This window comes from Bactrocera latifrons, unplaced genomic scaffold (assembly GCF_001853355.1).
Source record: "Bactrocera latifrons isolate USDA-ARS-PBARC rearing strain unplaced genomic scaffold, ASM185335v1 scaffold_4, whole genome shotgun sequence".
NCBI classification, from domain to species: domain Eukaryota; kingdom Metazoa; phylum Arthropoda; class Insecta; order Diptera; family Tephritidae; genus Bactrocera; species Bactrocera latifrons.
Window position 1 is genome coordinate 141,567 of NW_017537045.1, and position 13,021 is coordinate 154,587.

The following is a 13,021-nucleotide window of genomic DNA, read 5'->3' on the forward strand; positions in this document are numbered from 1 at the left end:
AATATAAAAGTTACAACCAGAAATTATCAGAAAATTACAAGTTTGTTAAAATAATAAATTAAAGTAAATAAATTAATTATAATGAAATTTAATATTTATTTAAATGAAACTAAGAAAACATTGCCTACAATTGGGCGCTTCAACTTAAACTTAGCGAGGACGCACAGCTAAATTAAAATATAAAAACATTGCCTACCATTAGCCGTTATATTAATACTTAGCCAAGACATATACCTATTAAAATCAAAAAACTCTCAACTTAGATACGCAATTTTGAAAGTTAGTAACTACATAGTAGAGAAAAATAAGCATAAAGAAAGACTCTTGCTAAAAAATATATAAAAGCTTAACCTCGTAATTTTTTTTAGTATTAAGTACAATATATTATATCAGTTATTACAAATTATATGGTGACCACTTATTTCCTTTCAAAATGTAGTAATTCCAATCTATTTTCCTCTTCAATTTTACTTGCAGACACTTCATATGAGAAGGCTTGTAGGCGTGGCTCCGCACCAGCTACACCCATATTGGGTCAGAAGCAACAGCAACAAGAGAATAATACAACCTCAAGATTTACGAATTTTTTTTCAAAACGGTAAGTACAGGAAAGAAAAGAGTAAAGTCTTATAAAAATGGGGAAAGATAAAGGGCATTTATACTTGAGATTACCGTAGACAGATATTTTATACGAGTTCCCTTTGGGTTACATACAGTTAGGTAGAGACTTGACTTACTAGCAATGCTCATCTTAGAAAACTATATAACCTCGAGCTTTTTGGGTCATCGATCAATACAATCATATTAGTAAAAGCTTTTCGAAATATTAGTGCACTTTCAGTGATTTTGATGGCATTCAGTCTGAAAGACGAATTTTCAAATATCAAGGTCGCGACGTGAGCTGTTATGTGATGTGTATATTGGATGTCTCAGTCATAAATACGGCTGGTAGCGACTCTTCAATAGCTTCCGTAAAATCAAATTTAGAGACTGCTACTTAAAGCATCGCCAAAAGCTGAGTTTTGGTATCGAAATTCTACAGTTAACGCATTCCTTCGAAGTTGTAACGCTTTAGTAAACCCTTATTAACAGTCAGAGATCTTACTGGCATCGTTGGAATATCGGAATATCAGCGAAAACCCTTTTGAAAGATCATTATTTGGATCTAAGGAAGTAAAAGCGCGACTAGTTCCAAAATTATTAAATTTTTGGAAAAACAACGTCGCGTTAATGTCTATGGAACAATGCTTTCCGACTACCAGGATGTCATGAAACGTATTGTTACTGGCGATGAGCCTTAGATCTATGCTTATGACCTGGAAACAGACGATCAATCGCCCAAATATCGTGACGAAATTTAGCCGCAGCCGCAAAAACCAAGTCAAAGCAGGTCAAAAATCGGGGTTATGTTGACATTTTTCTTCGATTAACGCGTTGTGATGCACTCTGAATTCCTACCGCCCGGCCAAACTGTCAACAAGAAATATTATTTGAGTGTCATGCGTCATTTGCGCCAAGCTATTCGTAAAAGAGGCCGGAATTGTGGGCCGACAACTCTTGGTTCACCACGATAATGCACCGTCGTATACTGCATCGATTCGTCGTGGGTTTTTCGACAAATTTTCAAGCAACAACGTATCGCAACCACCGTATATGCCTGATTTGCTCGAAGTGTATTGGGTCCAAGGAGGATTACTCTGAGGGGAACCACATAGATTTCGAAGAATAAATTAAGAGTTTATTGATGTATAAATTCTTACTATTTTTCGCTCATAGTAGTACATACCCGATATTTGCGTTGCAAGCATGCATAAATTTACCGTTATGTGCTTATAAATGTCACTTTGCTCACTCATATTAGCATATCGCTCAAGTAATTCGCTTCATTCAACAATTCCAAGTCAACATTTTGGCAGCTGATAAGTGAAAAGTTTAACTTTTGCCATTGCAAAACAACAACAAAAGCAATAACAATAAAAATTGAGTGCTCATGCATTGGACATGCCACATTGCCGCACCTGTCGTCAAGTGCCTGAGCGCGTTTATATTTATGTATATGCAAACACGCCTTTAAATTGCATGTTAGCAACACAACAACAATAGCAAAAAATATAAAAAACAACAAAAATAATAATAATAAGTGTAGCATTGTGTCGCATTGGCAACGTTAGCGGCCAATTGCCTGGCAAAATGTCACTTGCAAGCATTCTTACTTCCGTGCGCACTGTGCGCTCAGCATATTTAATACATCGTCAGCTAAAATGCCAAACAAAGTAACGTCAAAAAAAATTTAAAATTTTTGTCAGATATAATAACCAATGTATAACCATTTTATAACCGAAAACTCTTAATTTTGACTGTATGATAACCAATATATAACCATTTTATAACCGAAAACTCTTAATTTGACTGTATGATAACCAATATATAACCATTTTATAACCAAAACTAAAAATTTTTTTTCAATATGAATGACTTCTATTATATATTTTTTTTCGACTGCAAACTTATGAAAAGTGATGTTATGTTATTTTGCATTTTAGGTGACTTTTGCCACTTTCATTGCTCATAGCACACTTGCTGACTTTTAGTTCTCTACTTTTCTTTATCGCAAATAGTTTGCAATGCTTGCAACTTTTATGTGCAACTTGTTTTTTATGAGCGCAATGCGACATTGTAAATTTGCCGCATGCAATAAACACATCCACACATATATAGCAATATGTGTGTACGCTTGTGCAAGCGTTTTGCGAAATTTTGCACTTGGGCGCCATAAAAATGTCCAAACAAACCACTGACACACAATAAACAAAAATAGCAGCGGCCATTGCATGCCGCTTGCAGCGTCAACAAAGCGCACCGTTGCCATGGCGATGCGCCAGCATTGAATTTACAATGCGGCAATTGCAAAAGAAGAAAAGAGCAACAAAAATTGCATTGCAAAACATTGCCAATTTCCATGCAACTCTGCCGGTGTGTGGTCACTGAACTAACTAAACTCTAAACTCTGCCGCATTGACGCCCTTGCCGCCGAAACTGCACACCTGCTGTTGTTGCAATTGCCAAGTTTTCCAATCAAACTTTTGCTTTTGTGCAATCTAAGTTTTATTGCGCTCTCACGTGTGTTTGTCGCGCTATTGCCTTTCTCTTTCACCGCTCATTGTTACGTTTACAGTTAGCTACTGGCTTACAATTGTCAGTTGTCATGTCACTTGCCATATGGGTGTGTTTACTTGTGTTTGACATTTGATTGACAGTTCAGCGATTACTTTGCAGCAATTTTTGCTTTATTGCTCGATTGCCTGGGTTGAGTAACGCCGATTACCGCATTTCCTTAGCAGTGTTGCTTAGGTGCTCAATTTGTAGTTTGGCGGCTTGCCAACTAACTCGTTGTGACTTGACTCACTGAAGTCATTGATTAGACTTTGGTATTTTATTTGGAGGCCATGAACCCAGCTTAATGAGTTGATGGAAGCATATATCAAATGCTTTTGATTAACTATAGTTTCATGAGAAATAAAGATACTTAAAAGTTAAAAGTTAAGAGCCGAAGAACAGACATATAAATATTGGATTTCTGTATTCCATGCCGAAAGCACTGCGCTGGCTTGGTGGTCAAGAATGTTTGATTCGTTTTTTGATACCCTGTTTAGATGTGACCGTATTCCAGTGAGGGCGGTAGTCAATGGTAGTGAAAAATGCTATGGTCTGGGCTATAACCCGTGAGTCAAAGCTATCCAGCCACTGTGTTCCAAATAGCTTTTAAGCGGTCTTGCAGGGTGAAGCCAAGCGTTTATATATTGGAAAATTATTGCCTCATGAATATTCGACATTGCCCTTGACCTGACTGGTTGGCCAGCTTTCACATATGAACAAAATAATTTGCACAAACCTATAAAAAAAAATTAAGGTATTTGAATTTGTAGGATGTAAACAAAAAGAATTAGTTTTGTGGCTTCATAAAAAAGTTTGCGCAAAATTGTTTGCACAAAAAAGAAATAAAAAACTGCTGGCTTTCGAATTCTTTACCTATAAGTAATAAGATAACAATTCGACAAAGAACTAACTTGCTAAAAAGAAAATATTGCGCAAACTTGTTTGCACAAACCAATAAAAATTCATGATTTTCGAATGCACAAAACAATGAAAAAATTAATAAAAAGAACTCGTTTTGTACAAAATATATTTTTATAAAACAAAGTTTGCGCAAAATTGTTTGCACAAACAAAACAAAAATTTCTGTTTCGAATTTTTTATCTTCAAAAAATAAAAACACACTTGGACAAAAAATAACCTGCTAATCAATCAGAAAATGTTACTCAAACTTGTTTGCGCAAACAAATAAGAGAATTGATAACATTTGAATTTGCAGCATGTGAACAAGCAAAAGTGGTTTTGTGGCTTCATAAAAAAGTTTGCGCAAATTTGTTTACACAAAAAAGAAATAAAAAACTGCTGACTTTCGAATTTTTTACCTATAAGTAATAAGGTCACAATTCGACAAAGAACTTTTTGCACAAACCAATAAAAATTCATGATTTTCGAATACACAAAACAATGCAAAAATTAATGAAAAGAACTCGTTTTGTACAATATATATTTTTATAAAACAAAGTTTGCGCAAAATTGTTTGCACAAACAAAACAAAATTTTCTTTACCTATAAAAAATAAAAACACACTTTGACAAAAAATAACTTGCTAATCAATCAGAAAATGTTGCTCAAACTTGTTTGCACAAACAAATAAGAGAATTGATGACATTTGATTTTGCAGCATGTAAACAAGCAAAATTGGTTTTGCGGCTTTATAAGAAATGTTTGCGCAAAATTGTTTGCACAAACAAATAAAAATTTACTGGCCTGCGAATTTACTAGCTATAAACAGTAAGAGCACACTTTGGCAAAGAATAAATTGCTGAAAACAAAATGTTGCACAAGCTTGCTTACACATATCAATACAAACTTGATGACTTTTACATGTTTAGCATTTAGAATTCGATTTATGATGTTATAAAAGATATTTGCCCAAATTGGTTTGCACAAAATCATAAAAGTAAATATAAAAGAAATAATAACAAAAAATGAGCATAAACAAAAACTCCAAACATTTTTGTTTACTCCATAGTTTTAATTTTATAACACCACAAACTAGTTTGCGCAAATTTTCAAAACCATAATATTGAAAAATTTAGTATTTGCATTTATTTTTGGTATTTCCTAACCTCACTTACGTTATCCTTAACGCTCTGTTCGCAGATCAAATCCACTCAAACGTACAAAGTCAGTTACCAAATTGGAACGCACCAAAAGAGGCTCAGGCGGCTTACGCGGCTCGCGTTCACATGAGAGCTTGCTCTCTAGTCATGCAGTTATGTCGTCGATTGGCAAGTTTTCACACATTCCGACCAACTTCGCTATTAAATCAATTAAATCATTTCTTATTCTACAGATCTCTCCTGCACCGGTGCTGTTGGCGTCGCGCCTGTGCATCAATCGGTGCTCGGCCGTCGGCACTGCTTTCAAGTGCGTGGCGGTCCGCGTGGTGAGCGCTACTACGCCTGCGGTTCGCGTCAAGAGCGCGATCTGTGGATTTACTCACTGCGCAAATCCATATCGCCGAACGCCGAGCACACACGCCACACAGACAACTCGCTTAAGATGTGGATCTATGAGGCGAAAAATTTGCAACCAAAGAAGAAGTATTTCTGCGAACTACACCTCGACAAAGCGTTATATGGACGCACCAGCGTAAAGCTGCAAACAGACTTGTTATTCTGGGGTGAATATTTTGATTTTCCCGATGTACCCGACATCAATGTGATCACAGTGAATGTTTTTCGCGAGGTGGAGAAGAAGAAGAAGCGCGACAAGCACATGTTTGTTGGTTCGGTAAAGATACCAATACACGAAGTGACATCGCGCATATTCTCCGAGGACTGGTATCCGATATTAAGTGAGAAATCTAACGACAGCTTGAACCGCAACGGCAAAGAGGTGACGCCGACGTTGCGTATCAAGTGTCGCTTTCAAAGCACCGACATACTGCCCATCAATGTGTATGCCGACTTTCTCGAGTATTTGAAGAATAATTATAAACGCGTTTGTGAAACGCTCGAGCCGGTGATCGGCGTGAAAGCCAAAGAGGATATTGGGCAAGCGCTCGTTTTGCTAATGCACGCGCAAGGTTTAGCCGGCGCTTTCCTAACCGACGTAGTAGCATTGGATTTGCTGCGCGTCGGCGATCAGCGTCTCACATTCCGCGGCAATTCGTTGGCGACCAAGAGCATGGAAGCTTTTCTGAAATTAACTGGCGAACAATATTTGCAGGACACGCTGTCAGCGCCAATCAATGAGATCATACAATCCGATCGCGACTGCGAAGTGGATCCGACCAAAGCGAGCGGCTCGTTGCAACGACAACAGGCCTCATTACGTGCCGCCGTGCGCAGCGCCTGGCAGTGCATCTACGAGTCACACAAACATTTTCCACAACAGTTGCGCTCATGCTTCGCGACTTTCAGAGAGCGTTTGCAGCAGCTGGGCCGTCAAGATATGGCGGACAATCTGATATCGGCATCCATCTTTTTGCGCTTCCTCTGCCCGGCTATACTGTCGCCCAGTCTGTTCAATATAACCAATGGTGAGTAATCTCTGCGCGTACGAGTACATCTATTTTCCATTTAATAATCCTCAATCTCTTAATTTCACAGAGCTGCCCTCTGCGCGCGCCACACGTAATTTAACGCTTGTCGCCAAGACACTACAAACGCTGGCGAATTTCACACGCTTCCAGGGCAAGGAGAGCTTTATGGAATTTCTCAATGATTTTCTCGAGCAGGAGGCGCCACGCATGAAAGAGTTCTTGCAACAGATCTCCACGCGTCCCGAACATGCCGCACCCGAGTCCATACTCGACTGGGCTGGCTACATCGATCAGGGCAAACAGCTTTCCATTTTACATATATTGCTTAGCGAAAGTATTAGCAAGCTGCCGGAAGCGCGTCAACGCGAACTTGATCCACTACAACACATCTTAGATGAGATCACTAAAGCCAAAGAGAGCAACAATTTCATGCAACACATGCCGCACATGTGCCCCAGCACGCATGCGCCCACTGAGAACCAGGAGAACCGCAATCCTGAGGATATGGCTATGCAGGTCCAGCACCAGCAACAACAACAACAACAACATCAGCCCATACAGCATCAAGCGCAGCTGGCGCAGCCGCAGCATGCGGTCGTCACAAAGCCAATGTCGGCTGAGCGCGGCATCATGCGCGGCGTCTTAACGCCCAGCTCGTTGGAGAAGAACATCTTCCGCTACAATGATCCAACAGTCAATGCGCTGCTACAGCAACAACAACAGCAGCAACAACACGCGCACGCGCACCAACTACAGTCACAACATGCAATGGGCAGCAATAGCGCCCTTGACAAGCGCCACTCCAATTCACAAAGCTCCATTGCCGGCGGCTACATGAGCACACAGCTGCAGCATGCGCAGTCACAAAGCTCGCTGGCTTCGTCATCGATTAACGGCGGTGGCGGCAGCAGTCACAATGTACTCACCAATGTACAGCATCACTGTCCGCCTGCGCCTGTCGCAAGCGCCAGCAATACCATTGAGCGTCTGCATGTTGGCGCCGGCGGTAACGCGCATTACTACGGCCTCATGGGAAATAGCAATGGCAACATGAGCTCGTCGCTTGCTAGCAGCAGCAATTTGAGCAGTCACAATGGCAATGACAGTGACGGCACCGCCGCTGGCATGTTGCGCGCCACTACACTACCGCGCGGCAACAACAACAATTACGATGAGTTGGCCAATGGTGAGTTTATACAAATATCTGGCTTGGACTCAAATAGCGCCTTTGTACGCAAGTCGCCCACGCCGCTGCTGAAGGGCAACGCCGCATTGTTGCAGCAACAGCAACAACAACAGCAACAGCGTCAGAAGCTACACAACTCGAATGCGAGCTTGGTATTGAATGAGCGCACGCCAAGCAAATTGAATTTGGGCATACCTGATCACAGTAGCGCTTCCACACCGCTGGCACACAAGCTGCCCGCATACCAAAGACCGCCGCCCGCAGCAGGCGCGCACCTGCATGCGTCGCGCGACTCCAATCCGCACCCGAATATGCCCATGAATCTGGAAGATCTTGATGATCTCTTCAAGTACGCCGAGGAGCACGCAGTGGTCGGTGAGGTGGTGACTTCGGCGACGCAAGCCGCCGGTCAACATGGCAAGAGCGCGCGTGAGCAACTGTCAGCTAAAAGCAGCCACTGCTCGTCGGGTTATCAAAGCATCGCCACGAATCCGCCGTCGCAGTCGTCGAGCCCCATCGAACAACAGCAACAGCAGCAGCAACAACAGTTACAACAACAAAAAAGCGTTGGTGGCAATACACCGCTCGCCTTCAAGAATCCCACATACCAGCTACAGCAGCAACAATCAACGAGCGGTGCTACGCCGGCGCATCATCACCACCACCATCATCATCATCAGCGCGTCAACTACAGCAGCGGTTTTCAGGCCGGCAGCAATGGCCAGCAACAATCGGCGCATCAACAACTCTTTGGCTCTAACGCCGCGCAACGCCCGAAACCACATGGTGGCGGCCTAGTGGCAGCGCGCGCCGCGCTACTGAACAACGGTGGCGCACTCACACCCTCCTCGTCGGAGGAGCGCCTCTCCACTGACAACTACCATGGCTTTGGCGGCGGCAGCAACATGAACAAGCTTATGAAATCGCCCTCACATGGACACTTAGAGGCACAGCGCTCGCTCAGCGGCGGCAGCAGTTCATCTTCGTCGGGCGCCAATATGGGTTTGGGACCCATTTCAATGCAATCCAACACAAGTGGCGCACGCATGCCGCGCACCAATCCACAATTTAAACGTGAAGATAATTACGGTCCATTGAATGGCAGCAGCAGCGGCAGTTATATGCCAGCCGCTGTGGCGGCTTCGAACGCTGCGAGCGGCCTCTTCAGCAATAGCGCTTTTGGCAAACCGAGCAACGGCTTAGCGCACAACAACGCGAATATTAGCGGACGTTATCAGCGGCGCTTGAGCTTGGACTCGGCGCGCACGTTGTCCGACAGCTCCACAGACACAGAAGGTAAGTAAATGCAGCATGCGCCGTTATTTCATATATTTATTTCATTATTTTTGTATTTTTTTAGGCCACTGTGCGCCACATGAAGGCAAGCGTCGTCGTCAGCCGCGCGCACACACAAACTCCGGCAATCATCAGCAGCATCACATGGCGGCCGGCAACAGCAGCACAGGTGGTAGCGCTGGCAGCGCAAACAGCGGCAGCTTTGACCAAAATGGGGAAATACAGTTACTGCAGGAAACACTCGACACGCTGCGGCACACGCTCGATCGCGACGAAGCCGAGCTCCGCGACTCCAGCGATGAGCTGTTCGCGCTCAATCGCCACAATAGCGTCAATGGTGGCAGTGGCGGCAGCGGTGTCAGCAATCTAAGCATGCAATCTGAGTCGACCATGCGCAGTATTATCGATAGGTGAGTACGCGCGCACAAAAAAATTTCTGTGTATGTGCGAAAATGCATTAATAGTTCGTTTTCCACTACGCTCTCCAGGCTTATCACCATGGAGGAGGAGTTGCGACGTGAGCAGCTGAAAATGTCGCTGGCGCTGTCGCACAAGCAGCGCGTCATCGAGGAGCAGGGTCAGCAAATCGCCGCGCTAGATGCGGCCAACAGTCGCCTGTTAAGCGCGCTTACCGCGCTGCGGCATCGCTATGAAACACAGCAACAGCAGCAGCAACAACAACAGCAAACGAGTTTAGCAGGCGCAAGTGCACAGCAGCCGGCGCAGTGAACTGGCGGTTGGCGCAGTGTACACAGCAGCGTGCTTAGCGTTTAAAGTTATGTATTAATTTTAATTCTTAAATTAAATTTATTAAATTATTTACGCGTTAGTGTTTAGTGCGCGCCACAGCGTCAAGTTGGCAGCGCGGTATGAATTTCGTAGTGAAGAGTAAAATGTAATAAACAAAGAAACAAGGCGATAAGCTTTCATTTTGCGCGCTCAGTGTAAAAGATATACGTTTCCAAAAATTTAGCTTTTAGACGCGTTGCTTGTTTTAAGTTATTTTATGGCTAATGAGTTTTTATATATACACATACATATGTATATAAATAACTATCTATTCGATTTGTTGCGGAACAAAACTTTTGTAAAATTTAATAACTGCCGTTTTCGACTGTGGTTTCGATGTATTATTATTACATTTTTTTTTATTATAGTTTTGGTGTTTTATATAACATTTTTGTTAAAAAAATTTAACTTAAAAAAATTAAAAATAAGCAAAATTAAAAAAAATATTTTGAAAAATTTTTTTTAATAACTTTTTTTTTGAAAATTTTTTAAAAAATATTTTTTAATATTTGTTTTCAAATTATTTTTTAATATGTGTTTTAAAATTATTTTTTTTTTTAACTTTTTTTGAATAATTTTTAAAGAATATTTTTTTTCAATTATTAAAAATAATAATTTAATAGTTTTAATATGTCTTTCAAAATTCTTTTTGATATTTGTTTTAATTTTTTTTAGTTTCTTGTTTTAAAATTTTTTTCCCATAAAAATCACCGAAAATTTAAAATCAAATTTCGCTGTCGCAGACTTTCAGGCGTTGTCGGTTTTAAAGCTTTTAAAAATATTAAAAAAAGAAAATTTTAAATTTGTGTATTTTTATTTTTCACTTTTGCGCCACTAAGCGTATACATGTTTGCATATATTTTTATTCTATTAAACTTCGCTGCTTTGTTTCAAATATTTATATATATGAATTGAAAATTTGTATAATCAAAGAATAGAGAGCAAAACACACACAAACACACATTTGTTTTAAAGTAAATTTTAAAATATTAAGCGTTTAAATTTATTTAATCTTTTAGTATTTAAGTGCAACTTTTTAAGTATTCATATTTTAATGAAATTTTTGAAAAATACAAATAAATAAAAAAGTATATGAAAAAAAGTTAATTTGTGTATAAACAATCATATTGTAGAGTATTAGAAGTGCGATGAAGATACAAAAAAAAAAAAAAAAATTTTACAAAACTTTGTAAAAGAGAGTAATGTGAGTGGTGCTTACAAAAGTAAGTGCGCAGACATAACTGTAAAAGCGTTAGTGAGATTAGTAGCGGCACGGAAAATATTAAATTTGGAATAAAAGTCAATCCGTTATAACATTTAAAAGTAAAATTTTTTAATTTTAATTTAATTTCAAAAAAATTTTTTAATTTAAAATTTAATTTCATCTTTTAGTATATAAAAAATTTTTTTAATTTAAAAAATTTAAAAATTTAATTTAAAAAAAAATTTTTACTTAAAAAAAAAATGGTATAACTTTAAAAAATATGCCACAAAATTTTGCTTTTAAAAAATTTTAAATTGTTAATAAAAATAAATTTAATTTTCAAAGAATTTTCCAAAAAATATTCAATTTTTAGTTTTGAAAAATTTCAATTTAAAAAAATTTTCAAAAGAAAAATTTTAAATTTCACTTTTAAAATTTTATAAAGTTTTGCATTACTAAAAAGTTATTAAAATTATGTAAGAAATTGAATTGCAATATAAAAACAAACAAAAAAAAGACGATTTTACAGATAAAAAACGCTAAAAGTATTTTTTATATAATATATGCGTTTACAGGTAAATATGTATGTATATAAATAATTGCGTGGTGGTTGTAAAAATTAAATATCTTATTATTATTTTATTTGTCAAGAAACAATTTAAAAATTGTTTCAAAAATTTTAAAATTCTATCTAAAATTTTATAGATTTTTTCCAAAATTACAAAACAGAAAAAAAATATTTTAACAAATTTTTTTAAATGTTATTTATTTCCAAATCCAAAATTTAACAAACTTTTTATTATTAATCAAGCCTAAACAATTTGTGAAACATTTTTGTCAAAAAACCATAAATCTAAAGTTGTAAGCATGTGTCGTACAAAAAAGTACTTTTCCAAATTTATACCAGAATTCTGTAAACCCATTATTTATTTATTTTTATTTAGTTTTATGTTATTACGTGTAATCAAATTTTTATTTTCTAATATTTTAATTGTCTTTTCAAAATTCTTAAGAAAATTTTATAATTTCTGATTTAAATTTTATAATTTCTGATTTAAAATTTTCCACTAATATTTTTTTTATTTCTAGTTCTTAGTTTCAGCTTTTTTTTTCTTTTTCAAACATTCTTTTTTCAAAATTTTATCATTGCAGATTTTTAAGATTTCATTCTCAGTGAAAATTTTCCTTTTTCTAATTCATTAACTTTTCTTTTTTTCTGTAGTTTATGATTTTTTAATGAAACTTTATTTTTCTCTTTCAAAATTCTTAGCGAAATTCCAATATTTCAGCTTCATGTTTTCGATTACTTTTTGTAAACCCTTTCATTCCAGCTTTATAATTTTCAGCTCAAAATTTTTGAAATTTTTTATTTTTTCATTATTTTGCTTTTATTTTTTACTCTTTACTTTTCTTTTCAGATGTGTTATATTTTACAACATTTTTTATGATTTTTCAAAATTTTTTATACAAAATTTAATCTTATAAGAATTTTTTAACTTTCTTTAAATCCGTTTTTGCATTTTTCTTCTATAATCTATTTTTTCTTTGATTTCAGAAATTTCAGAAATATCATTTGAGTACTATTTTATTGTTACTTATTTAAAATTTCTTTAAAAACGGCATCCACTTTTCTTTTTCAAAATTTTTAGCGAAATTCCATTATTTCAGTTTGATGTTTTTCGATAATTTTTTTTTCTTTGAAGTTCTTCTGAAAAACATTTGTTCACTTTTTCAATTTTTATTTTATAGTTAATTTATTTTTATTTGATATTTAAAATTTTTCGTTCAACTTAAATATTTGTTTTTAGTTTCTTAACAAAATTTCATCTCTCAAATTTACAATAATAGGTATTGAATTAAATTGAATATTGTATCTTTTTATTTTATTTATATTTTTTATTTT

At 37.4% G+C, this 13,021-nt stretch overlaps 1 protein-coding gene across 2 annotated transcripts in view; it reads left to right on the forward strand.

Moving 5' to 3' along the window:
* LOC108972460 (probable Ras GTPase-activating protein) overlaps nt 1-10,281 on the forward strand; it is a 73,537-nt gene extending 63,256 nt beyond the window's left edge. Inside the window, exons 3-8 of one of the 2 annotated variants that reach the window (XM_018939055.1) lie at nt 478-598; nt 5,257-5,384; nt 5,450-6,640; nt 6,711-9,125; nt 9,190-9,535; nt 9,590-10,281. In XM_018939055.1, coding sequence (XP_018794600.1) covers nt 478-598; nt 5,257-5,384; nt 5,450-6,640; nt 6,711-9,125; nt 9,190-9,535; nt 9,590-9,854 — 4,466 coding nt within the window. In that variant the 3' untranslated portion in view covers nt 9,855-10,281. The remainder of the gene's footprint in view (nt 1-477; nt 599-5,256; nt 5,385-5,449; nt 6,641-6,710; nt 9,126-9,189; nt 9,536-9,589) is intronic. The other variant, XM_018939056.1, reaches the window with a different exon arrangement.
* Nucleotides 10,282-13,021: the final 2,740 nt, after the last annotated feature.